Source organism: Sapajus apella, unplaced genomic scaffold (genome assembly GCF_009761245.1).
Source record: "Sapajus apella isolate SASKATOON/1434 unplaced genomic scaffold, GSC_monkey_1.0 scaffold27, whole genome shotgun sequence".
NCBI classification, from domain to species: domain Eukaryota; kingdom Metazoa; phylum Chordata; class Mammalia; order Primates; family Cebidae; genus Sapajus; species Sapajus apella.
This window is the reverse complement of record NW_022436967.1, coordinates 20,088,902-20,116,757: the sequence shown is the minus strand read 5'-3', so window position 1 is coordinate 20,116,757 and position 27,856 is coordinate 20,088,902. Positions and strand designations below refer to the sequence as shown.

General features: G+C 38.2%; 1 protein-coding gene across 5 annotated transcripts in view; it reads right to left on the bottom strand.

Moving 5' to 3' along the window:
• Positions 1-2,390: 2,390 nt before the first annotated feature.
• SEC24D (SEC24 homolog D, COPII coat complex component) overlaps positions 2,391-27,856 on the bottom strand; it is a 101,802-nt gene continuing 76,336 nt past the window's right edge. The window contains exons 14-23 of one of the 5 annotated variants that reach the window (XM_032292452.1): positions 24,701-24,817; positions 23,385-23,555; positions 20,411-20,507; positions 20,134-20,279; positions 18,628-18,766; positions 17,727-17,845; positions 11,997-12,176; positions 10,664-10,855; positions 8,043-8,132; positions 2,391-3,228 (exon numbers count right to left, since the gene is read on the bottom strand). In XM_032292452.1, the coding sequence (XP_032148343.1) occupies positions 3,088-3,228; positions 8,043-8,132; positions 10,664-10,855; positions 11,997-12,176; positions 17,727-17,845; positions 18,628-18,766; positions 20,134-20,279; positions 20,411-20,507; positions 23,385-23,555; positions 24,701-24,817 (1,392 nt within the window). In that variant the 3' untranslated portion in view covers positions 2,391-3,087. Of the gene's footprint in view, positions 3,229-5,164; positions 7,978-8,009; positions 8,133-10,663; positions 10,856-11,996; positions 12,177-17,726; positions 17,846-18,627; positions 18,767-20,133; positions 20,280-20,410; positions 20,508-23,384; positions 23,556-24,700; positions 24,818-27,856 lie in introns of those variants that run through there. The other 4 variants (XM_032292454.1, XM_032292453.1, XM_032292451.1 and 1 more) reach the window with 4 other exon arrangements.

The window sequence follows — 27,856 nt, the reverse complement described above, 5'->3', positions numbered from 1 at the left end:
TAAACAAGCTGTTTTTATTCTCAGAGAATCATCTCACTGTCTACCCAGTTGCTCAAAACAAATCATTTTCTGACATTTTCTCCTCCCTTACATCAGCTCTCCCCCAAATTCCCCACCCCCAACTAAATACCATTATTTTAATTCAAGCCACTGTGAACTCAAATGGACTATTCTGATAGCCTCCTAAATGGTCTCTCTGCTGCAAGTTACATCACCTTACAACCCTAAAGAGATCTTTCTAGAGTGATCCTGCTCTATAAGTGATCCTGCTTAAATTACTTTGAATGTCTTCACTTTGTCATTAGGATTAAGTCCAAACTCCTCCTTGGCTAAGTCTCACTCTACTTGCTTCTCCAACTTTATCTTTTACGACTTTGTCTCTTCTTGGTAGTTTCAGCCAAGTTTAACTTCTTTAGTTTACTGAAAGTGAGGGATTGTATTCTCTTCCCGGGTCCACAAGGGGGCATGGTTTCAAAGGCAAGAACTTCCCAGTGCCATACCTCCACCGACTCCTCCATCCAGGAGCTTAGAGGTCTTTAACTTTCGCTTGCAGGTAAAGATAGACTGGTCAGGTAAGCTCCCTTTGTCTAGAAAAGCCCGCGAGAAGCTACGGGAGGACTGTGGGCCAAAACAACAAATCAAAGGTCAGAATCAAAGATCAATCACTACAGTGGAAGTATAAAGGAACTCCTTTCATAGGACAGGAAACTTGAATGGGGCAGGAATATCTCCCATGTTAAAAGTCCCCTTCTCCCACATCAGTGTAGACTCTGTTTCTGGATCCCCTCCCACGACATCACGGGAGCTGCTTTTCTTTCCCCCTTTTCTCTTGCTCTGCCTAAATAAATCACTTTCTGCAAAACTCTTTGGGGTCCGATATTTACTTAAAACAAGCTCACCGTGCTCAGCAGGGTCCTCTCCATTATTGGGTGAGTGAGGGACCAAGGACCAACATCCTGTTGGGATGCAACCTGAGCCCATCATCTGCAATTCGGTCACAAAAGGGTGATGTATGCTCTTTCCACTCTGGGCCTTTATGCTTATTTTCACCTTTGCTGGCATATTTACCAATACTGCCAATTACCTGGCAAATGTTTACAATTTTTTCAGGTCTCATCTTCATTGTAACAACTTCTGGAAAATCTTTACTGACTACACCTCGCTCCCCAGCTAGACCATATCCTTGCTCTGTGCTTACTGTTAGCATTTCATGGCATTTCTGAAACTTTCCTGTAATTGTAGAGATGGCAGGGACTTTGCTTGTGCTGCTCACAGTTGTCTCCCCAGCATAGTGCCTAGTATTTGGCACACTGAACATGTGCAAACAGTGTTTGTTAAATGAGAACATACTACTTCCAATGGCATATTCTTTGAGCATCTATTTACAAGTTTTTTTCTGTTAAGTGGCCCTTTGTCTCTTCTATTTAATGGTTCTGGTTCTATACCCTAAAGAACACAGAGAACAAATCATTAGGCAGTCTTCAAATGAATAAAGGAATGTGCTCTGTGCTTCTATTCCACTTAGGGCATGGAGCCTAGAATTGAACATTCACCCAGCTGTGGTCCGACCTCAGAGAGGGACCATCACTATGCTCATTTGACAGCCTATCCTTGTAATTAAGTAGATTGAGATCATATCTGCTTCCATTCCACTACTGATTCATAATGGCAAACTCCCTAAGTTCTTTTTCTAACGTGTTGTTTCCAGGAATGATCTCCTGCATATGCATTTGTTTTTTGCACACAAGTCTAGGAGCTTACATTTCTTCTTGTTAAACTTATCCAAGTTGATTGTAAGCAACATGCCAGTTGGCTAACATGGGGGGATTTTAGTCCTGCCACTGTATTTGTTTTTCTATTCTACTTTATGACATCTAATTTGTAAATAAACCTTACTAGCCATATAATCAGGAACAAGGTACTTAAGCCTGTTTCTTTATGTGTAAATGGGGCTCAGGGTTGCTGTGAAGAATACATCTGCATGTGTTCACAAAAAACATGCAGTTCTTGGGACATGATATGTACTCCTATTATTATTCATATAATTGATAACAAAGTTGAACAGGGAAGTAGGGGCAGATGCCTATGTGACATCACTCAAACCCATTCTCCTAGGTTTAGATATATTGATTAACAAATGGTTTCATGTAGCCTGTTTCTATTTATTTTGCCCACAAAAACATATTAGAGAACTTTGAAATGCCTTTCTCGAGTACACTATGATGTTTCCTAGATTTATTGCCTAGTACTCCTCAACTCTCAAAAAAAAAGAGAAATTTTTGTTCTCCCAATTTGTTCTTAGTGACCTACCCAACAACCTTTTGCCAAGACATTTTGAATACTACCCTTATTTCTTCTTAAGACATAAAATTTGCAATAATTCTACCAAATAAGAGTATATGAAATGATTTATTGATATTGGTTAAGATCCATTATATACAGGTAGAAACTTCCAAATTGTACAAAGAACCATTAAGAATATGGATAAAGACACTTTTATAGACAAAACAACTGGAAAATAGTTTTAACATACCCAATATATAATTATGAAAAAAATGTAGAACACAAATTGTTCTACCAAATAGATTCCAAGGTTATTGAAAGTCTGCTCTGCAATCCTTAAGTTGAAAAATGTGTTCAATGGAGTTACATGGTTTTTAAAAAATTAGGTATAATGTAAAAATTAAGCTTTTTTTTTTCTCATTGCAATTGGGAGAGGAACCAAGACAACTTTTTACCCCCATCTATACAGTTTGAAAAATAATTTATATGTCTAGCACAAAGAAAGAAAATTGAGAATGTTTATGGTTCTGTAAACTTTGTCTTTCATGAAATGCAAACCACATCAGTTTTAAAAATTAGAAACTGTGCAATCAGAAACAGACTGTTCCCTTTATGGTACAATTGTACCTTAATTGGCTTTATACCTGAGCACCAAAGCTGAAGTTCTAAATGCCATCTTTTCCTGGAAAGCTATTCTGAAAATGAGCAAGAAATCAAAGCTAGCCTATTATCATCTAGAAAATTAGGCACCAAGAAGGAGATTATCTCCTTAGAAATGCAACATCAATGACAGAGAAGCTTCAATTAATTAAGCAGCTGACAGATCTCCTTGTGAACACAGCAAAGGAAATCCACATAAGAAGAGCCTCCATAAAGTCCTTTGTCTTCTACCAGGAATTGTCGGAAAACCATTTCTGGCTGTTCTCGCTGCTTTACTATTGTGAGCTAGGAAAAAAAACAAAACAAAACACAAAATGTAACAGCACCTGGTTATATAACACATAATTTGAAAATGGCTCACTTTTGTCTATTTCAATCTCAGCAAACATTATTGAATGTCCATTATGTCTGAGGCTATGGAGGATGATGGGAAAGTGCCTAATATCTAGAGTGGAAAGAGGCATGGACCCTGAAACCCCAAAACCTAAGACATACAATTTTAAGTGGCAAAAATGAAACTTAAGCAGAGTGTTATGGGAAAGGCTTCACAATGGTGGTAACTGTCTCCTGAGCCTTAAAAGATAGGGGTAGGGCTAGAGAGTATTCTATGCTGGAATACATGTACCATGTACCAGAGATACAATTATGGCTGGCATGTAAATTATCACAGGCTTCTAAAAGGGACAAATTATCATAATAATGAGTTTGGGCTTTTGTAGGAAATGTGATCCAGTGAAGGTGCAGAAGAATGAAATGAGGCAGTTAAGTGGCAGCAGTGTGTACAAAACATTAGCGAGATGAGGGACACTAGATAGGAAGTGGTTTGAAGCATCTGGGTGGGAAATGATCAGGTTTTGGATTAGAGCAGTGGAGGTGGAAAGTGGGTACATTGGAGAGATGCTAGAGAGGTTAACATGCAGGGAAAACCAGGAGAACTGTCCTTTTGCTCATCACGACTCTCTAGACCTGTGCTGTCCAGTACAACAGCCAGCCAACATACTATTGAGCACTTAAAATGTGGCTCATCCAAATCAAGATGTGCTGTAAATATGATACACAATTGATTTCTAAGACTTAGTATAAAAAATAAAATGCAAAAATATCTTAATAATTGCTACAGATTACATATAGAAATGATATTTTGGATATACTGGGTTAAATTAATTATTTAAATGATTTTTTTCGTTTTAAATGTGGTCATCAGGAAACAGAATTGCATATACATTTGCATTACTGGAGAGTGCTGCTCTAGAAGAAACCCACAGGGAAGAAGCCCAGAAGACAGGGAGTTTTGTCATGAACACTCTGAGCCCTTCTCTCTACTCCTGTATTCCTATTCGAGGAAGTCAGGGTAGATGATCTGAATGATCAGAATTTTGTATTTATTGTGCCACAAGTGGAGTTAACAAAGCCATACATGTACAACAATGCCACCTGCTTCCTATATAATTAAGAGGAGCCAGCGTTCTTCTCTTTTTCCTGGCAGGAGGTAAAACCACCAGAAAGGCCTGCAATAGGGAAGTGCATGCAGTTAACAGCTTCTCGAGCTGCGGCAGGGAAGGTATGTACAATTTTGGCTAGGAGGGCAGGGCCTCCCTACTTTTGCATTCCATGCTTTTTAGTTATCAAGTAGAATAATTCTGTCAACACCACTTGTTTTTTTCCTTTATAACGTTTTGGCCTGGGTCCAAGGCTGTTAAGTTTTAAACTGCCCCTGACCTAGTAAAATAATAATATATAAGAACAACTGCTGCTGCTGCAACTCAGCTAATTCCCTGTGGACACAGACATGTGTGATGCCTTGGCTTTTGCGTGTCAGCTCTAGGTACTGGGAGTTGGTGCTGGAGTAGCTGTGTGCATAGGCAGATTCAGCTCCTATGGAAGCACAACTAACCCTTAATGGAGATTTCTCCAAAGAAGTTTAAGATTTGCCTCCTGATAAACCTGAAGTCAAGATTCTTTTCATTGTATGTTTTATCCACCCACATGCCACTACGACTTTACTATCGTCCATGATTGGTAGGAGCAGTGTGGGTCTAGACTATGACACAACTCAGGTTGAGACTGGACAGAATGAGACATTGAAGGAGGGAAGATTTGAAGTTCCAATTTCTTTAGAACGTACTTTCTTTATGGAAATAATTGGAAAGAAGTTCAGGTTGCTCATCTTAGGTATTTTCTATTGCTGCCATTCACTTGGTGTTTTTTTTTTTTGTGTGTGTGTGTGGTGCTCACTGTACAACCTCCTCTGACAAAGAATCTGGCTATGAGTGGAGGTGGTAAGTAGAACAGGGAATGAATTTCAGCCTTGGGAGAAACTTAACTTGAAGCTACAGTGATGAATATCCTACCCTACCATTTGATTATCTACAGGTGCCAGGATGACACAGAAAGTATAGTGGAAGGTCTCAGGGGAGTGGACTCGTGGAAGTAGTGTTGGCCTGTCTTGACATAGTGATGGTCGCCTCCTCACGGGGCACACCCACACCAATAAAAGGAAAACATACTGGTGTGGATTGGTAGATCTGTGTTTATTTCCCCGCTTTATATTTCTATAGGGAGGGGGATGACCCTGTAGAGTAGGAGGAGAACATTAAAATAATCACTGCTTGTTACCTCCTTGCTTCTTGTGTGCCCTCTCCAAGGAATGACTGGCTAACTCTGAATGTGACATTCTCTGGGTCACATTACCAGAGGCCTTAAAGAATGAATGTGCATAGAACATGTTGAGTGAGAAAAGAAGAGAGCCATGGTACAACTTTAGGGGAATACCAACTCTTAAGAGGCAGATGAAGGAAGAGAAGCCAACGAAAAAGGGTCACTGAGAAAGAAGAATCAGGAGTAGGAGGTGTTTTGAAAGCTGACAGAAGAGAGAATTTGAGGAAGTAGTCAACCTTGTAAATGCTGTAAAAGGGTTGAGAATCAATTGTCTTTAGCAGTTTGGCAGTTTACAGAGAACTGGACTGATGAGAAGAAGGAAAGAGCAGTTAATACAGAGTTCTTCAAGGAGCTTGGTTGGTGAATGTTTGGTATAATGCTGGTGTTCAATAAATATTTGTAGAATGAATGAAAGGAAAGGGAAGCAGGATCTCGGAGAAGTGGCAGCTTCAATGAAGGTAGATTTGAACAGTTTGTAAACTGTGGAAAAGGGCCAGTGGGGAAGGAGTAATCCAGAAAATACAAGTGGAACGAGAGCGAATGAAAAACATTTGAAGCACAGAGAACCATGCAGGGCAGGACTGGCATTTATCAGGAGGGCACTGGGTTTCAGTCATCTGGAGACACACTGTGGTAGAAATCTTTTTTGTTGTTGTTGTTCCCCCACACATATGAGAATAATCCGACAATAAGTTCTAAGAGGACTCATTTTTTAAAAACGTAATTAGCATAACCTAGAAGGTGCAGTTCCTTCTAGATTTGATTTTGTTATTCTTGATCCTTCCATACCAGCTCTTTTCTCCTCCTTAATCTTAACCCTTTAAAAGTATGTTTTCATTTCCTTTGTTTGGTCAGTTTTCAAGTGTCAGAGAAAAGGTGTAATGCTAAGTGCACTGGGACTAAGCAGCTAGTACAAGCCGTGTATCTTCTATGATCCAGCTGTGAGACCCTGATCATGCTAGTGAGCTCATTTGAACCTCACTTTCATGTCTGTGATGTGCAGGTGTAAGGAGCCAGGCATCTCGCAGATTCCTTTCGGCTCTGACATCTGTAGATTTTAGATTTCAAATTCTTTATAGACATAGCACTCTATGAACAGATGGACAAATTTGCAGGTGGTACATAAGAAAATCTAATTCTTTATTCAAGCTAAAATTGTTTTATTACACAGTTGCTTAATATTTTATTCACATATAATATTTTGAAGCTTACCCCCAGATGCTTTTATAACCAAAGCTGACATAACTTTGATAAGAGGTTGGAACAGGTAGGAGAAAGCAGAGGAAAGTTTTATTTTTTTCCCTGAAGGAGGAACTACTAAGGATAGGGATGATCTCTATGCTTAGTCGTGCCTCTTCTCTGCAAATAGAGGGATGCAGTTGCTGCAGCTGGAGCTGGGATGAAGGTGAATCATTATTGCTGTGCATTCTAAATACTGGTGGTTTTCAATTTGCATTTCAAGAGACTCAAGATTTGGTTACATGTTTCTAGGGTGTTCAGACAGAATGCCCTAGAAAAACGTGTAACCAAATCTTAAAAGAATGTGTTTAGTTGAGCCTTGTGTGTCATCTCTAGGTCCTGCCCTTAAACTGAACCCACATAGGTGCTGTGTGGTGTGACAACTGTTCTAGAAAAGTTCTATATTCATCCAGATGTCATTAGTTCAGTTTACCTAAGCTCTACCTAAAGTTGATGTTTGCATGCATGAGTTACTTTCAAAGTTACGAATGTTGGTTTAGATTGACATCACATTTACATTTCAGGAGACATCTGGCTCCATAAATACCCTGGGACTTGTAGACACATGCCTCCAGGTGAGTGTCTTATAGCTCTTCAGTAAGCAGTGTTACACAGCACATCATCATCTAAACATTCCAGATCCCAGGAGACTCTAATATTGAGCTTGGGAAGGAAGACAAGTAAGTATCTGGAAGTTGGCAACAAGTTTTAATTTTTTTGGGTTTTAGACATATTAAATTCTTTTACTCAAACTCGGAAAAGGCTAGACGGGCTTGGAAGGACAAGAATAACAAAACTTTTCAGAGATCATAAATTAAACATTGTAATAAATCTTACAAATGTTCTAAATGATACTTCTATAATTAATTAACTTTAGGCACCAAAAGAAAAGTCATTTCAAAGTCTTTTAATGATACCAATTGCTATTAAATTGTAAGGTTAATACTGACTAAGATACCCCGTAGTTAACCCATGGTAATAGCTGTTTATGTTTGTGACTGATAAGCAGGTATATATACTTACTTATATGTAAGGTTAATGTGAGGTTTTTTTTTTGTTTGTTTTTGTTTTTTAAGATTTGTGATGGTGTGAATTTTTAAAATCAAAGATCACAACATAAAAACATAAGGTATGCATTTTAAGAGTCTTTGCTGAAATTTTTAACACTTGGAGAAAGGGAAAAAATAAAATCGTTTTCTTACCTTCATTGAATATGGCCTCTTTTGTTGGATAATACCCATTATCATTCTGAGTTGTTGAGAGTATGGGTTTCCTACCTCAGGCAGCAGTGTCTAAATTTAAGAAAATCAAAGTTTTAGTGCAGTTTATAACATTTAGATAGAAGTAGCAATATGAGATTATCATAATGTTTATAACATCCTTCTAAAACCATGTACTTGAATACTGGTGTAATTTATTACCTGAAAAACAAAACTGGGGAAAATGCACTAAAAATTCTTGTTGGCACCCATTCCCACCAGTGATTCATAATTGAATCATTTTCTGTCTTTTGAAAAAAAAAAACAAAAACAACTCTTCCTCTGGAATTTGACACATGTACATCACTGAAATGATACAACACAGATGTAGTTGGCCCTCTGTATCTGTGGGTTCTGCATCCACAGACCAAAAATAACATTTGTCAAAAATGCATCTGTACTGTAAAGGCATGGATTTTGTTTTTTTGACATTATTCTGTAAACAATATGGTTTAACAACTATTTACATAGCATTTTACATTGTATTAAATGTTATAAGTAATCTTTTTTTTAAAATAGAGATGTAGTCTCACTATGTTGTCCAGGCTGGTCTTGAACACTTGAGCTCAAGCAGTCCTCCCACTTCAGCCTCCCAAAGTGCTGGGATTATAGGCGTGAGCCACCGTGCCCGGCTGGTGTTAAGAGTAATCTAGAGATAATTTTAAATATATGGGAGTATATGCACAAGTTATATGCAAATACCATGCCACTTTATACCAGGGACTTGAGCATCTGCAGATTTTGGTATCTACAGAAACTTCTGGAACCAATTCCCCATAGATACTAACAGACATAGTAAATGTTTTATGCAAACCATTTCCCATGAAAGTTTGATCCCTTTTCAAAATTCAAGGCTATGTTGTGAGAGAAAAGACTGTACTTTATTCCTTCAGTGGATGGAAAATGCATTAAAACATACTATTCCAGCATTAAAACATACTACCAAATGTTGATTTCTCATAGGGAATGCAGCCTCTTAAATATCCCAGAAACCTGGTTAGTGGTCTGCAGACCAATCCAGCTGCACATGGCATCCCGGAGATATGAAGGATTTTGACTTACATTTATTCCATTAAGACAGAGTAAAATGCTAATGTTTGCTTCTCAGCAAGAAGATGCCAAGAGCCAATGCCTCATTGTGAGTTAGCCAGAGAATATGTGAGCTAGAATGTTTTACCATAAACCTCAAGTGTCAGGAAAAGTTTACGGTCAATATTTTTCACAGGAGTTAGGAAAGCAAAAAATTCATTAAAGTGCCAACTGCCTTTAAAAAGAAAGTAGCTCACATTTAGTTTTTAACTTTGTTTCATTTTGTTGATGAAAGTCAAGGAAAGGTATGCAGATAAAAGCACAGCCCTACATCTGCTGCCATGTGGTAGAGAGACTGGCTATTTCCTGTGGATGTTCAGTTCAGCAACTATGCATTCAGCATTTACTATGTCAATATAAAAGGAAGCTCCCTTAACTTTTATATAAACATTCTTTAGACTCATAGTTCTTTGCCTACTGAATTTTATTTTTAAATTACATTTCTTATTTCTTAACTCAAACATATGCAGATATCTTACTATTTCTAAATCTTCATCTTAAAACTAGTCTCTAACTGGAATATGGATACCCTTGAATTCTCTTAAAAATACTTTAGACATTCCTAATGAATATGCAGCTCTCTAAACTGATTACCTATCATGGTCTTGAATTTTAATCCTGTCTTTTTCTGCAAGATGCTATATATATATTGATAAATTGTACTTCATACCATTGGGTTCAACAACTAGACGTAAGCCATCTTGCCACAGTGTAGGTGAGACTTTGGGGAACAAACTAACTGCTGAGCCCTACTGGAATCCACTATCAGAGTCAGACAATAGCCATCTGGCAGTGATGCTCATGCAACATGGTCTACAAATAAGATTTACAATAAATGTTGACTCTTGTACAAATTATAATTGCTGCGTTTTCCTAAGATGCTTTAAAAATGCATTTTTATTAATTTAACATCAAACCCACAATTTCTCTTGTAATTGCAACAGAGGGGTATATAATCTGTTTTTATGGAATTATTATTTTGTTAACTCAGTAATTTGATTTAGTCTGTAGTCAAACACCTATGAAAGATTTCTACATTCTTTTGAGTATGCAGTTCAGCATGAGGGATGAGCCCAGAGCATAAGAACTAAATTCAGTTCCCATCTCTGCCACTTTACTACCTGAAGGAGCTTGGCTCTAAGCCTCAATTGATTCCTCTATAAAATGTTGATACCATATCCATCTCAGGTATGGTATATTTAAGTATTTAGAGTACAGAGACTGGCACACAGTTAATGATCTGGAAGTGTTAGCATTTTCTATTAAAGTCATATATTTTAGTTGTTTGAAAGTACTCTATACAAATAACTTTATGCCAGCTAATTGATATTGATCAAAACATGAAATTTTTTCATTCATATACAGAAATATATGCCTTATTGTTTCTTTCTATAATATTTGACTGCACATAAGTAAAAACATTTAAGAATTGATATTTTTCATATTACCACAAAAGCAATGAAAAAAATACTTACCATATCTGTGTTGATATGTGCAAAAGATGGCACATTAAATATTCCTTGGATCAGTTCTGGTGGGCTGCTTACTCCCAACCACAGGAACATGTGTAGACCATTGACCAGTAAGAATATTCCTCCTTCTGAAAGACGGGACTCCGAGCAACGAACAGCAGCAGGTAATGTTGTACTCTTGACATCTAAAGTGTGCTGGGCACGCACAGACAAGAGAGTTAGAAGCTCCTTTCTTCCCCTTCCCTTCCCTCCTTCCTCTCTTCCTTTCCTGTTTCTTCCCTCCCCTCCCTCAGTGCATATTTAGTGAGTAACTATTATGTGCCAGACTTTATTCCAGTCATTAGATAATAATCCCTACCTTGTGCAGCAAATAGTTTTTTGCAGGGAGGAAAAGACAACACATAAAATAAGTAAAATATACAGAATATAGATGCTGCTAAGAGTTATGAAGAAAAGATGCAAGAGAGTGGTATGAGGTGTGTCGCTTGTGAAGGTGGGGACAATTTTAACTAGGATAGTCCAGGGAGCCCACCAGCTTTTAAGAAGGCATCCTGAGGAGGTAAGTGAAGGAGCCATGGAGACAACTGGAGAAGACCATTTCAGATGGAAGGAAAAGCTAGTGCACAGGTCCTAAAGAAGGGCCCGACTGGAGTGTTTGAGGATCAGCACGAAGGCTGAAGTGGGATGAGGAAAGGGAGAGTAACAGAAGAGTTCAGAGAGAAGGGAGGGGAGAAGAGGGCAGACAGCACTAGGCTAGGGCTTTTACTGAGATGGGAAATCCTGGAGTGTTTTGAGTGGAGGAGTGATACAAGCTGACAATTATTTTTCTTTTTGAGACAGACTCTCTCTGTTGCCCAGGTTGGAGTGCAGTGGCACAATCTTGGCTCACTGCAGCCTCCACTTCCTTAGTTCAAGCAATTCCCCTGCCTCAGCCCCCTCCCTGCCCCTGGTAGCTAATTTGTTTGTATTTTTAGTAGAGATGGGGTTTCACCATATTGGCCAGACTGGTCTCAAACTCCTGCTTTGGCCTCCCAAAGTGCTGGGATTACAGGCGTGAGCCACTGCACCCAGCCTACCTTCTGGGCTGAAAACAGACTGAAGGAGACGCAGAACTCCTCAGATTCCCTCCCCTCACCATAGTGAGCACATACTGATACACATAAGCAACTTGTAGAAAGAGCCCCCACTCAAAACCCCACACCATACATTTTGACGGCATTTGTGACTAACTTTCCTCTTAAGAACAAAATGTTTCAGATATAACATATGGTTTAAGTACAAAATAGGATTCCCTTCCAGCCTCCCTCTAGGAAATGCAGCACCCCAGCATGCTTACTATGGGCAGAAGTTGTGGGTAGAAGAAAAGCTGAGAATCAGCCACACCCATGGTCATGACCAGCTGTCTCTGGAATGCCCGCTCATCGGTTGAGATCTCTGGTCTGCTGAGCAGCACACAGTTTTTCAACAAACAGTTCATGTACACTGGCAATACTTTCATGGAATCTGGTAGAATAAGCTGAAAAAGACAATTTTTTGTTTCATATGCTTGATCATTACTGAGAACAATCCTGAGCTTCATCTGTAAGACTGAAACTTCATTTGCTTTTGAACTTGTAAGGATTAACTGGTAACCCATGTAAAGCACCTAGAGCACACAGTAATCTGGCACAGAGTAGGCATTCAAAGAGCAGCAGTTGTTTTTATTTTATCTAGTGCTACAGCAGCCTGGCGTAGCTGTTAGCACCACCCACTCAGTGCTTAGGATGCAATTCCAGCTCTTTTACCAGGTGTGTGACCTTGAGCAAATTACTTGCCCTCTCTTTTTTTTCTTTTTCTTTTTTTTTTTTTTTAGCTGAATATGGAATAATGGTATATCTACTTCATGATAACTGAGTTATAATAAGAATTAAATGATTTGTAAAGCACAATGGTGCCTAGCACATTGGATGTACCATATATATGTTTATATATATATATATTAAATAAAACTTTTTTAAAAAGTGATTTCTTAACCTATATTTCCAACTTAAGAAAAGCATTTCTAACTGCCCACAGGATGTCCCTTCATGCTCTTCATGCATCTTAAACTCATCAAACAAATAATAAATGGCATTGTGTCATAGGTTCTGTGCAAAGTGTCAAGGATATAAAGAAGAATAAGGCATAGTCCATACGGTAAGATGTTTGAAGTTCGCCTGGGATAGACATATAAATGCATAAAACATAATAAAGAGATTACAGTACTATAGATTAAAAAAGGAAATGCTTCCTGCATTTAGATGTGTCACTATTGAATGATAACCTGCAAAATCAAACTCCTACAATTCCACAAACATGTTCTTCCTCCCATGTTTCCTATTCAGTGTAGAACTTCCAGATGAACCCTAATTCATTTATTTCTTTACCCTCAATTAATAAACAAATCCTTTTTATTCTGCCTAATTCTGAAGGCAGAATCTACCTGTACCTTCTCTCCATCTTCACTTTGGCTCATATGACCTCATTCTAACTGCCCAAAGTACACGCCCTGTGAGATACTACAACCTAACACAGTGCAGCAATTCTAGGAACACAACCTGATGATTTAAAAAATTGTAATTTCCTATATTATTTAACTTTCTTCTAAATCAATATTGTAAGAATAGCTAATAATTAAGTTTGACTGATCCGAATGTCATTTCCTTCCATTTAATGGCACAAGTCAGTGAACAAGGACATATCCAAAAGAAAAATTATACATAGGAGATAATAATAATTTGTAAACAGATAACTGAAATATCTGGTCTATAAATTCATGGTTTCTTTTTAGCTTTCTCTCTTTTTTATTTACTTTTATTTTTGAGACAGTCTTACTCTGTTGTCCAGGCTAGAGTACAGTGGTGCAATCTCTGCTCACTGCAACCTCCGCCTCCTGGGTTCAAGTGATTGTCCTGCCTCGGCCCCCTGAATAGCTGGGATTACAGGCATGTGCCACAATGCATGGTGAATTTTGTGTTTTTAGTAGGGATGGGGTTTCATCATGTTGGCCAGGCTGGTCTCAAACTCCTGACCTCATGCAATCTGCCCACCTCAGCCTCCCAAAGTGCTGGGATTACAGGTGTGAGCCACCGTGCCTGGCTTAGTTTTCTATCTTAATGATGAAGATGATGGACATACACTTATCAGAATCCATACTGAAAAGAAAATGTCCCTGAGGCTCTGTTAGAATTTATTCTGCAACTTAAATTTATATCATAGGTCTCTTCTCATTATGTACTAAGTAAAGAGTGTTGGACAGAACTTCCTAACTGGCTCAGGCAAACATATTTCAAAATGATTCTACTTTGCAGTTTGTTTCCCCTGTTGACTTCTAATCTCCTTTCAAAGAACCAAGGACAGTTAAATGTATGTTTATTCATAAGAGTAGAACACTCTCTTCTAATTTTTTCTCTAGCATATCTTTATTTAACAACATTTGGTACTGGGTTACTTTCTCAGCCAAGGAAAACTATGATAAAAAGATGTAGGAACCAGATCATGGTCATATTCCAGAGCAATGTGGCCCCCACGCTATTTCTGGTCTAGTTACCAGTTAGGCATTTTACATGTTATTATGGATCAGGAATGTGCTTAGATTCCTGTATAAGGCATGTACATTTGGTTTTAAAATATCAGATTGAAATTTCACTGGCTGCTTCTAATTAATCAGGTCATATTAAGAGTTCAGAAATCTGTGATCCTAAATGCCACAAAGAGGTGAGGTTGGCCCACAATGACATTATTAGGACTAAAAAGTCTAATCAGAGGAGGTTGGATTGTAGGAGGGAGAGGAAAGAAAACAGCTGATAAATGAGAAGGAAAATCTAATCATGAAAACAAAAATAAATGGAGTTAAAAAATGAAAGAAAACAAAAAGACACTTTATTCAATGTTTTTGAGTGAAGAAAATGTTGCCACGGATTTCCACTATAAAATCTCCCCACCCCACTGGCACCCCTGTATAAATAACTAAATTATTCTCTGGGAGTAAGGTAATGAGAGTGAGGTGGGAGCAGTAATGCATGTAAGTCGAACTTGCCTGAATTTGGAAGATTCTTTTCTTCTTTAGGTTTTGAAGTGACAGAAGTAGTAATAATTTTTTTTTTAAGAAAAAAATTTATTTTGCAGTTAAGATCATTTGACTTGCCTTTTGAAATCAATGCACTTCCATATGATATTAACATACTTAAGCTCAGAACAGTGAGCTATCAGATTAAAAAAAATCTATATTGCTTATGTAAGACTTATAAGCCTTAAAGTTAGCTTTTTTTTTTTTTTTTTTTTTTTTTTTTAATATACTGGGTCTCACTTTGTCTTCCAGGCTAGAGGACAGTAGCACAATCACAGCTCACTGCAGCCTCGAACTCCTGTACTCCAGGGATCCTCTTGCCTCAACCTCCCAAGTGGCTGGGATTATAGTCGTGCACAACCACACCTAAGTTTTTATTTTTAGTAGAGGTGGGGGCCCAGGTTGGCCTTGAAATGCTGGGCTCAAGTGTTCCTCCTGTCTTGACCTCCCAAAGTGCTGCAATTACAGGTGTGAGCCACTGCATCCAGCCTAATTTGTCTTAATATTGTTTCTAGTTATATTTCTTTTCTTTTTTTTTTTTTCTTGTTTTTTTGAGATAGAGTCTTGCTCTGTCACCCAGGCTGGAGTACAGTGGCATGATCTGGACTCACTGCAACCTCCACCTCCCAGGTTCAAGCAATTCTCCTGCCTCAGCCTCCCGAGCAGCTGGGACTATAGGCACGTGCCACCATGCCCAGCTAATTTTTTGTATTTTTAGTAAAGACAGGGTTTCACCATTTTGTTCAGGCTGGTCTCGAACTCCTGACCTCATAATCTACCAGCCTCGGGATTACAGGCACGAGACAGTGTACTTGGCCTTTTTTTTTTTTTCTTTTGTGATGGAGTTGCTCTGTTGCCCAGACTGGAGTGCAATGATATGATCTTGGCTCACTGAAACCTCCGCCTCTTGCGTTCAAGCTATTCTCCTGCCTCAGCCTTCTGAGTAACTGGGATTAGAGGTCTGTACCACCATGCCCAGCTAATTTTTTGTATTTTTAGTAGATGCAGCAGGGTTTCACCATGTTGGCCAGGATGGTCTTGAACTCCTGACCTCAAGTGATCCACCTGCCTTGGGCTCTCAGAGGGCTGGGATTACAGGTGTGAGCCACCGTGCCCAGCCATATGTCTTAACTCAGCATCTATCATACGATCCTCAGAGTGAATGCTTCCTTAAATTTTGTACCCTAATGCCTTCTCTTGCTACAGCCTAGTTTTGGCTCTGGCAATTCGGTAAAAGTAGCTCTATTGAGGTTCATTATCATACAATCTAAATAGCTCCTTAATGGTCTTGCTTGGGTCAGGGAAACTTTGGGCTCTATGGTAAAATAGTGGAATTCCTTTAGGAATTGCTCCATCTCCATAGATACTGTTTTTCACAAGTAAACTGTAGGAAAGTACCAAGTCTACAGTAAGATTTTCTGAAGAGAACATTAAGTCCAACTATTCTGTTTTCAGATAATACTGTTTTAGAATCTCCACATTTTCCAGACTCCATGATGGTTGGTTAATCATAAGGTACTTAAGATACATTATTTTTTTAAAGCATACTATTGGTTCAAAGGCACACTTGAAAAGTGCTCATGGAAAAACCTTATTATAAAAACAGGAACAATCTCTATCAACTTATTCATAGAAAATTTAACATCATAATGTTTTTACTCCAGACATAATTTATTTGTGCAAACAGGTGATCCAGTCGTAGAGACAATCCTTTAAACTTTTAAACCAGAATAAAATTACAGGTTTTATTTTCTTCCATAAGTAGGCAATGAGTTTGTTTTCAACTTAAGGTCTTTGAATCTAGTTGTTTCAAAGTTAACAAATAAATGTCCAGAGAGGACACTAACTGTATCTGTACTACTTCAACTAATCCTTCGGGAGTGTGAGAAACTCCAGAATCAGAATAATGTTTCCATAGCTCTAAGACAAATGGTAAAATGAAGTAAATGTTTAAAGTGCTCATGATTGGACTCTTTTGGCTAGATTCCAGGTGTACCTGGTAGGCTTTTGTGTAACTTGAACAAGCATGCTATGAAATAGCACTGATATTCGAGTTGACTAAAATGGAAATCTTCTGAATAATAAAGAGAACTGAATACTCATGTAGATTCAAGAGTTGCTTATATGATTATCAACAGAGGAGATAAAAGAATGGATGACTAATTTAATAACTTTGGACAGCATGGAAAGGAATTTTATGAAAAGTCCATCGAGTAAATGTGTTTGTTTTGTTTTCTTTCTTTGCCCAGATTATAAATTTGGACCCCAAATTTATCTGCATTATCTTTTCTGCCAAGAATTTTCTTTTAGGTGGGGCTTCAGATAGATGTCCTATCAGCACTCATTTTTGACAATGAATAAACTAGAAAGTTTTCCCATCTGTTGCTGTCTTAATTGAAATTCTATATTCACATATTTGATACACAGCTATAAAAATGCCATCTAACTTTTATTGACATAGAGGAGAATGTGAACACAAGAACAAATGCAAAATTAAATGTGGGCTTGAGGTTCTGCTTTTTGTTTTATAGGAGAAAGACTAAGTGAGGTTTATTTAAAGAATCTTCTAAAATTTCAAATTACTAGATTATAGAGACAGTCAATTCTTTGAAAACTCTTCATACCTATTAAAAACTTTTAAATGTAAAGAACTCCAGTATTTACATTTATAAATTATATTTGTTTATAAAGTATGTTATTAGTGCTATCTCCTCATGTCAACTTTGTTACTATGCCTAAAATGTATTTAAGCATACACATTTCATAACAAAATACCCATCTCTGGATAAAAAAAGAGAATCCTGTTTATATTAGGACACTTCTTACATATAACATTCTTAATCTTCTCAGCTACATGGTTTACTATTACAGTCACAGCATCTAAGTGCCTGCAACATCATAAGCCTTCAACAGCTATGTGCTGAAGAACTGAGTAGTCGATTGTAACAGTTTAACATCTATGTACAATAGGTAGCTCACCTGGCTTGCTGCAGAAGGACTGGCACAATTCTTTCGGTAACATGCCAACATATGGGCAGTCTGATTAACTAGAATTTCCCGGATGACCTTCAAAGGCTGGTGGAGAATTGCTTTAAAAGCTATGTGCACAAAACAATGAAAAGGACATCAGTTTTAGCTGAGACACTGATAATAATAATCAGACTCTTCAAATAATCAGACAAGGAACAAGTTGCTATTATCTTCAGACCACCAAGCAAGAATAATATTTAAATCTGTTCAAGTCATTTGCTAATGGTCTTTTCTTGACTAAATATGATGATCTAGCTAATGGAGAACATTGGCCTACCTACGGCAAAGGTTACACTGGCCAGATTTATCTTCAGAGTATTAAAATTGTACACACAGAAAAAAAGGCAGGCCTATTTGTCATTTTTTGATATCCTGAATTCTTACGGACTAGATTGCTACCTTTTCCAAACCTTAGTGTATGTAGAATTTGGCTTTCAAGGAAAGCCAAAGAAAAGTCCACCTCGGGCCCATTCTATTTCATAGTTAACATGGTATCGATAAGCAAGTTTAGTCTAGCATTAGAGGTGGTTTCATCCATTAACCCAATGTGTCAGAGGGCATGATTACATACCATAATGAGGGTCTAAGCATCCTATTCCTAAATTTCAACTCAGACTGCCACTCCGGAAGGAAACTTCAACTAAGTCTGTATAGACTGGCCCTGAAGTGAGTTATCTCACTTATTAATTTAGAGTTAAGAATCAGACTATTCTCCCTCAGACTTTGCTTATATTAGTTCTGAATTTATCCACCAGAAGGTTGCAAAACTGCAGTGCTTTTTAGCTACTAAATTACCTTGACTGAATTACTAAGCAAGGTTTCCTGAACCTCAGGATTGGCAAAGTGTTACCTGACTTGGCAAAGAAGTTCATAAGAGCATCTGTTTCACAGCTCTTATAAAGATCAGCCAGCTGGGAGCTGCAGTTTAAGCCAAGATTGTGAATCCGAAGTCTTCTTTGACCACTGATTGTCGTGTAAAGCACAGCACACTGTAGAAGCAACACTGAGGTCACATGTTTTTCTGATTAACATATCCACCCAAACTACCTTGATCTTGCTTGCATTTACAAAACATTGTGTACAGATAGATAAAAGACCTCTATTTTTTTTCTATTATTGTTAAAGAATGAACAATAGGAAGTATATGAGAATAATGACTCATTCATTTGCTGGGTTTCAAGGTAGCACTTCACTAGTTTAAACTGATGTAAATAATCACATTTCTACATGTAAATAATTCACATGTAAATAATCACATTTCTACAACTAGTCTTCATTTCTCGTAGCTCATGTTTTATTACCAGGGATCGAGGTCCAGAGACAATACCTTCACATGCTCAGAGCCCTACTCAAGGCTCGCTTCCTTAAAAACATACAACTAGCTTTCACAATGGACTTAGGTTTTATGCTGATGATATACATTTCAAGAATGCATAGATAGAACCACTCCCCCAAATATCTGTGATTGAAATATAAACTTTAATTAAAAGTTCTTCCTCAACCTAATGCCAGCCTCTCTTCATCCTTTAAAGATGATGCAAATGTTTGAAAACTATGACCATGTATATCTAGTGGCCATAGTTTTTCTTTTTTTTAATTCAAAGTCTCCATGGCTTTTAGCTAGTTTCACTTTAAACAAAGAAATCCTATTTCACTTGCTTATAATATAATATGATTAACATGGTACTGGGGCTGAACTGTGGCTCCTCCAACGTCCTACCCCCCTAGGACCTAAGTATTTGGAGATGAGGCCTTTAAAGAGGTAAATTAATTAAAGTGAGTTCAGTAGAGTGTACCCTAAAAAACTTCGGACATAGACATGTAACAGAGGAAAGATGATGTGAAGACACAGGGGAGAAGAAAACCATCTACAAACCAAGGACAGGGGCCTGGAACAGATCCTTCCCTCCAGGCCCTCAGAAACCTTAATCTTGGACTTCCAGCCTCCAGAACTGTGAGAAAATAAATTTCTGTTGTTTAAGCTGCTCACTCTGTAGTGTTTCTTATAGCAGCCCTAGCAAACTAATACAGATATGGTAGACGTGAATGGGTGCTGAAGCCCAAAAGAAGTGAATACTGTTGGAAGCCAGTTTGCTGATGCCTCTGATACTTACCACAAATTTGCTGGACTTGCATGCAATGACATAAAATTGTCACTTCATATAAGTAGCAAATATGAATGAGAATGGAGAAACCTCACAATTGAGTGTTCTAATCTACTGACTTTTGACTTTGGAGAAAGAGAGTTGAATTTTTTTATCAAGACACTAATACATTTGATGATATTTCAGTCTCCCCACTGATCATTGTCAGTAACAAACTAAAAAACAAAACATGGTAATAAATTTTCAATCACCTGGATTAAGGCTCCACTGTCTTCACTGAGTTTGTCATCGTGCTTGAACTCCACAGTAACTGCCTTGTCACAGTCGATGGCAGCCATTTCTACATCGGTGGTGTTGTTCATCAAGATTCCACCAAAGAAATCAGTGGCTCTGAAACCTAAAGATAAGGGAAAAGGGAAATTTTCCTTCTATTTATTTTACTGTTATTTTCTTTGTTGGCCTGTTATTAATTTGAAAAAGAAACAATTATACAAGAGAGACCTGAAAAATTGTATAAATGATAATTACCTGTGCTGGTACGAACCCTCATAATAGCATCAAAGCCTATTTTCTTTTCAATATCATTTCTGAGGTCATTCAAAAATTGTTGGCTATCCAAGTGCATCTAAAAAATAAAGTCTGATCAGTGTCCACCAGATGGCAGTAAAATACTTAAAATAACAGTTCTTAATTTAATCATGAGTTAAAATAATTTTTAAATCCCGATTTGGCATATTTTTGCATATATCTTATGCTTCTTTGGTTAAAGAAAATATAGGATCTTTGGACACTGTTTCTTAAGTTTTAAAACTAAAATCACATATATTATTTTCTTTCATTTTAACACTTTGATGAGAAAATCTATTATTAATCACAAATGGGAAAATTAAGAGCACATAAGTGATCCACTCAGTGGCTTAGGGTAAGAGACATGATTACGACTCAGTGTATAATACCCATTTAATGAGGTTGGGGAAAGACCCTGCAATTGGGGATTTTTAAAAATCTGACAACATTCAGAGCTTTGTGAAGCTATGTAAGGGGAAGTATAAACCCCTCTCCTACCCCTATTAACTATTCTATGATCATCATGTTTCTGAAAGATGACCACATTCCACAACTAAGCAACATTTATATAATATGCACATGTGCACAACACTGAGCTCAGAGGTTACCCAAGACAGTAAACAAACTAGCTGAACACCAGCTTCTAAAGCTTCTCATCTGACCTTGTCAGTCAAGCTCTTTAGGAAATTTTCACTACTATTTGACATGTAGGAGAGACACTGACACACACATCCCAAAGAGAATGAAGGAGGAAAGGAAAGAGGGAGATCACAGACACAATCTTTATAACAATCCCTTTACTTGCTTACAACTGGATGGTGCCTGCATAGTTCCTGACCATCATTTTCATCTTATAATGTTACTGAATGGAAAAGGCTATTAAAATTTGTATTGTTGAAGATGAAAAAGAAATGCTACGGTAGGATTCAGTTTTGCAACAATTAGAGTAAACACAAACAACTGAATAGCAGCATAGGCAACATTAACACTCTTTTATTATAAAATATTTTACTGCCTGTTTACGTCTTAGAGGCTTTTCCTCTGCTGGATTATAACCACATTTCTTTTTTAGTAACATTGAAGGAGTCAATAATAATTATGGATATGTTGAGGTACAAGTAAATATCCTTTATTATATCAGAAACTACATATGGTTGGCACATAACTCAAAAATTTAAATAGAAAAAAAAGTAATACACCTGGATGATTACACTGCAGAGCACCCCTGCCTACACATCACTTGGTAGGCTGCTCTTTGAAGCCAAGTCACTACCATGTAGATGATCACACCAGTACGTAGCGAAGGACCTAGCAAGAACCCCAGTGCAATTCACATATGCCAGGAATGGAGGATGATAAAGTCCTTTTTGGAAAATGGGGGGAAAGGCTTCTGATGAAATTTATTCCCCTAGCTGGAAAAGGAGCTAACATTGATCAGCGTGGTAGGTTGCATGTACCTCAATACCCAGAATATGTGTAGAATGAGTAAGGGTTAGAATTCTGTATGATTATTAAGAGCTTATTTTCTAGAGTGTGGCTGAAAATACTTATATCCAGAAGTCTTAGAAAGAGTTGTTAAATCTTTTTCAATTTTATTTCATTTACAATCTTTGGTCTTATCAAGTCCCTTAACTAGTTTATAATATAAATATGTAACTAGTGTCTATTAAGAATAGTATTGATGATTAACAAAAGTAGATGACTAACATTTATTATCTATGTTGGAGAACACACCTTCTCAGTCCATGCCTCCATGTCTGTCCAGGCACACACACATTAGGTGAGGGGGAGTGACTTATCTGATTAATAAGTTTGGGAAAAAGAAATGGGTGGGCACAGCTCAGCCTCTTCTGAGTCCTCTTCATAGGAAAGCAGCTGGCCTGCAGGAGGCACACATTTTCTGTCCCTCAATACAATGTGTTTTCAAGGCACAAGGGTCCACAGGAGAAACTCAAATTGTGCCCACTCTGTGCCTGGGTGTATAAGTTTGTCAAATTCAGGGGTAAATCATTAGCAAGCCCACTTGCCTACAGACTCAGGTCCATTATAGTGCTGACATTTTGATCATCTCTGGAACATGTCTCTCAATTCAGGTTTAGAAGAGAGAAGTGTAATGAAGTGATCCCTAAAATCCCAATAATTTAAAATAAATATGCAGTCACTTTTAAAAGTATTATCTTAAGTATGTTTTACATAAAATATATTTTTCCCCATTACGAAAGCTCACAGTGATATTTAACTCTGAGGATAAATAAGCTCATTCTATCACCAAACACTTAGGAAATATGGAATTGCTGAACCATACACACACATACACATGCACACACACACACCACACAGTTGTCCCTCATTATCTGTGGGGGATTGGTTCCAGAACCTCCCACAGATACCAAAATGTTGCTCAAATCCCTAACATAAAATGGTATATTTGCATATAACCTACACACATCTTACATATCCCTTAAGTCATCTCTAGATTACTTAGTTTTTAATTTTTTTGTCAAGATAGGGTCTTGCTATGTAGCCCAGGCTGATTTTGAAGTCCTGGTCTCAAGTGATCCTCCCACCTCAACCTCTCAAAGCACTGAGATTACAGACATTGGACCACTGCGCCCAGCTTACATTACTTATAATACCCAACACAATGTGAATGTTATGTACATAATTGTTATACTATAGAGAAAAATGAAAAAGTGTGTACATATTCAGTATGTTACAATATTTTATTTTGAATATTTTTGATCCAAGCTTGGTTGAAGCCAAGATGCAGAACTCTCCTGATAAAAAGGGCCAACAATATACTTTGTTTTCCATCTGCTCTTGAATTTATATTTGTCATCTACCCACAAGTGAACACAGCTTTTTAAACCTATAATTTAAATACCAAAATTAAAATGGGAGTGGAAGACTGAGGTGAACAAATTGCTGGCATTACCTGGAAATTGCTGTATTTGTAAAGGGTTCCTCCAGTGAGCTGAGGAACCAGCCCCAGTGAGGCCACGTCCACATACTGACTGGGAAAGAGGAAAAGGGTGACAGAGCAGCCGTGAGCCACGCAGTCCTTGGCCAATGAGTCATACACATTTGTTTGGGGCTGGAAAAGTATCTGGAAGAAAGATGCATAAAAGGAAAAAGAAAAATTATGAAATGTTTTTGGTTTAAATTTTAAATTTCTATTGAATTCTTGTTGAATTTTCAAAATGGAAAAACAGACATTTTCCAGGTAAGTGAACTAGGCTGAAGAAACACACTGTGGTCATCATCAGTGCAGTGGTCATCATCAGTGCAGTGGCCACCTGCTGAGGACTCAGTCTGTGCCAGGTCCATGCTATGTGAAGTAATTTTGTGTTCAATTTTATTTTATACTCTATCAATCCTAATGAAGCTGATATTGCAGCCCTTACTTTACAGACTTAGATGAAGCAACCTGTAGTTGCCGTGTAAGCACAAGTTGGATCCTTATGTCCATAGCTTTATCCATCCCACGGACTTTCCCTTCACTGCTACACTGTCAGAGGTTTTAGGCAAAGGCATATTTTGAGAACGCCATGCCTGTGCTTCATGCCTCAGGTCTCTACCTCCAAGGGGTATCATTAGATGGTACAGTCTATATATTGTTGGACGTCACAGTCTAAAGCCCTCTACCCCTTCAATCTGCTGTTTTTCCCCCACTTCCTCCATTTCTATAATAGTCTTATCATTCAGTCTCTCTTATGCTGATTATGCACAAAAAAGTTTGGGACACCGCCCTCCGCCCCACCTTTTTTTTTTTTAGATGGAGTCTCACTCTGCTGCCCACGCTGCAGTGCAGTGGCATGATGCAACATCCACTTCTCGGGTTCAAGCAATTCTCCTGCCTCAGCCTCCCAAGTAGCTCCCACCCTGGCTAATTTTTGTATTTTTAGTAGAGATGGGGTTTCACCATGTTGGCCAGACTGAACTCCTGACTTCAAGTGATCTGCCTACCTCGGCCTCCCAGAGTGCTGAGATTACAGGCATGAGCCACCATGCCTAGCCTGGGCCCTTATTTTAATTTACATATTTCAGAAATTGGTTTCTCTAGGAATATAAAATATTTTAAGCTGTTTGTAATCTAAAATATTCCTGTAACATGCAATGCCCTTGACTTAAATTTATCTTAATTTATGAGATTTAGTTTCTCCCCTTTTCTTACACCAAGAACACACTGCCTTTTTAACTCCTCTTAATAACGGACATATAGATACTAAAAGAGTAACTGTTTACAAGTACCTTCTCTTTATCTGTATTAACCAGTTTTTTGTCATCTCTGTTTTTGAGCTTTCCTGGTGCTTCAGCAGTTGGCAAGGAAGAATGGAAGATGAACAGCTTCCCAGGACAGTCTGCTGCCTAAAAAAAAAAAAACCCAAAACTCACAAAAAATGCCTTGAGTAGGAACATTTTAAGAGAATCAGAAAATAAATTAAAATATAAGTTCTTTCTATGAGCTAAGCACTATATTCATTTAATTTAATCCTCATAATAACCTTTGTGTCCCTGGGGAGGTACTATTCTATTTTACAGATTAGAAAATTGAGGCTGAGAGAGGATAGGCCAAAAGTAATAGAAGTTGTAAATGAAAGAGAGCCAACATTTAAAGCTAGGTCTATGTATCATGATGCTTAAAAAAAAAAAAAAAAACTACTAAAATGATGTTATGATGAAAACACTTTCTTATTTAGCCTACAGTATAGCCTCCTGGACCAGGTAATCTCATAATGTAAAGTAGATGGTAGAATTCCCAGGATGATGATGCAAGAGAAGCTCTTATTTCAGATCTTTAGTAAACATGGATTAAAGCTACAGTGGTATTTTGAGGTAGAATGCATAAGAACGGAGTGGTGGTTGGCAACAGTAGACACCAGGAACTATGAGCTATGAGGCATGATGCCAAGAGGAAAAGTATGGGATCAAGATCATATATCTGTAGTCTCTGGGAAGCAACAAAAAGAGTCAAGCCCCATGACAGTCAAGTCAGCATTAAGAATCAAGACTTAAAATCTTATTTAAGGTGCTGAGAAGTAACCTACTAAGCAAAATTTCCTGGAATTAAGTATGATTCAATATATTGTCCTTCCAACCCTACTGTCCTGCTTTTCTCCAAACTACACTGCACACTGCACCAGAGCAGTGCCTCTGAAATGAAGACAATAGCTCTGATCAGGTATGTGGCTTTTATCCTTACGAATCCTGAAGAGCTGAGCACAACTGCTCATGCTGGTAATCCTAACACCTTGGGAGGCCAATGCAGGACGACCGCTTGAACCCAGGAGTTTGAGACCAGCCCAGACAAGGTAGTGAGACTCTCATCTCTACAAAAACTAAAAGATTAGCTGAGTATGGTGGTGCTTGCTTGTAGTATCCACCACTAAGGAGGCTGAGGTGAAGGGATTGCTCAAGCCTAGGAGTTTGAGGCTGCAGTGAGCTATGATCATACCACTGCACTCCAGCCTAGGTGACAGAGCCAGATCCTAGAAGGAAGGAAGGAAGGAAGGGAGGGAGGGAGGGAGGGAGGGAGGGAGGGAGAGAGGAAGGGAAGGGGAGGGAGGGATAGGGAGGGAGAGATAGGGAGGGAGAGAGGGAGAGAGGGAAAGGGGAAGAGGAAGAGAGGAAGGAATCCTGAAGGTTTTCTAGTACAGGATAAAGTCCACAGTCCTAGAAACAGTGAGATGAGCTGCTACCAACATTTACTGCATACAGCTCTGTGCCAGGCTCTTCACACGTTTTCTTTAACACTCACAACCTTGTTCAGCAGGTACTGCTGTTTGCATTTTAAGAATAGGGAAACTGAGACTCATCCAATTTGCCCCAGGTCACACAACCAGTAAATAACTTTAAAGGCCCTTTGAAGTTGAGTCTGAATCTATCTTTCCAGTCTTACTTCCAACATATCCTTACCCCTGACATCTGCTTACACTGGAAGTTTTAGCCACACAAGCTTCTTGCTTTCCTGGGATGTACTACATGCTTTACACACCTCCCTGTCTGTGCACATTCTGTTCCCTTGGTCTGGAATGCATTTCTCCAGCTCTTTGCAGCTGTTATTTGCAAAGGCACAGTGTGCCTGGCTCAGTTGCAAGATGTGCAGTAAGTGCTGCTAATAATAAGGTACTTAGGTTTGTGAATAGCTGTCTTAAAAACAAAGAGAGAGAATTCAAGGTCAGCCCTGTCCCAATGTCTCTCTCAGTGACTGACATTCTACGCTCTGTGGAGTGGGTCAGAGAGGTGAAGACACAGCTGACATGGTGAGAAGGGGCCTAACCTGGGGCCTGCTCTCTTGTCTCTGCTATGGACAGTAGTGAGCAAAAATTTGTGTGCTATGATCTTATTGTTGCATGTGTCTTCTACTGAAAATTACTGACAGATGCAGTTCTTATTAATATAAGGACACAAGGATGAATGAAGAAGAACGGGTACGAATCTATAGGTATACGTGTACTGAATAGGAGAAAGGGAATAGCAAGATTCTGGCCAGTAAAGACACATTAGCTCCAATGACCAAATCCGAGTAAAATTTACAATAATATTGATTACAAAATGTTAAGCATGTTGAAACCCTGAAATTCTGACTGTAAATTTATTATTTCTGTAGTTTTTTTTTTTTTTTGAGATGGAGTCTTGTTCTTATTGCCCAGGCTGGAGAGCCATGGCGCAATCTCAGCTCACTGCAACCTCCGCTTCCCAGGTTCAAGCAATTCTTGTGCCTCAGCCTCCCGAGTAGCTGGGATTACAGGTGTGCAACACCATGCCCGGCTAATTTTGTATTTTTAGTAGAGATGTAGTTTCTCCATGTTGGTCAGGCTGGTCTTGAACTCCCGACCTCAGGTAGTCTGCTCACCTCAGCCTCCCAAAGTGTTGGGATTATAGGCGTAAGCCACCATGCCTGGCCCTGTAGCTTTTATTATTATAAAAATAGTTTTAAAAAACATTCAAATATCATCGAGAGTATAAAGCTTTAATAGAAAGTCTACCTTCTCATCAGCTTTTCATGCCTGGCCTACCCAATTCCCCTAAGGCATTCACTGTCCAAAATTCTATTCATTTAGATATTCTCTACTCATATTAATATTGTCATTTTATACCACAGCAGTAAAGAACATGGGTCATACCTGTCATGATCAGAATCAGCCATTTTATTATCTGAGTGACACTGGACAAATTATTTAACTTCTTTAATTTTCAGTTATCTCATGACAAGTCAATACATTAAACTACACAAAAGATTGTTGGGAGAATTCAATCATCTAGTACACGTTAATCATAATTAAACATACTTTGTCTTGTTATATTTTACTATATTACCTATAGTAAAACTCTGAGGGAAAAAACATCAGGGCCCACTGGAAAAAAAGGTCAATATTATTTAAAAAGTGGCCATATTTATTTTTT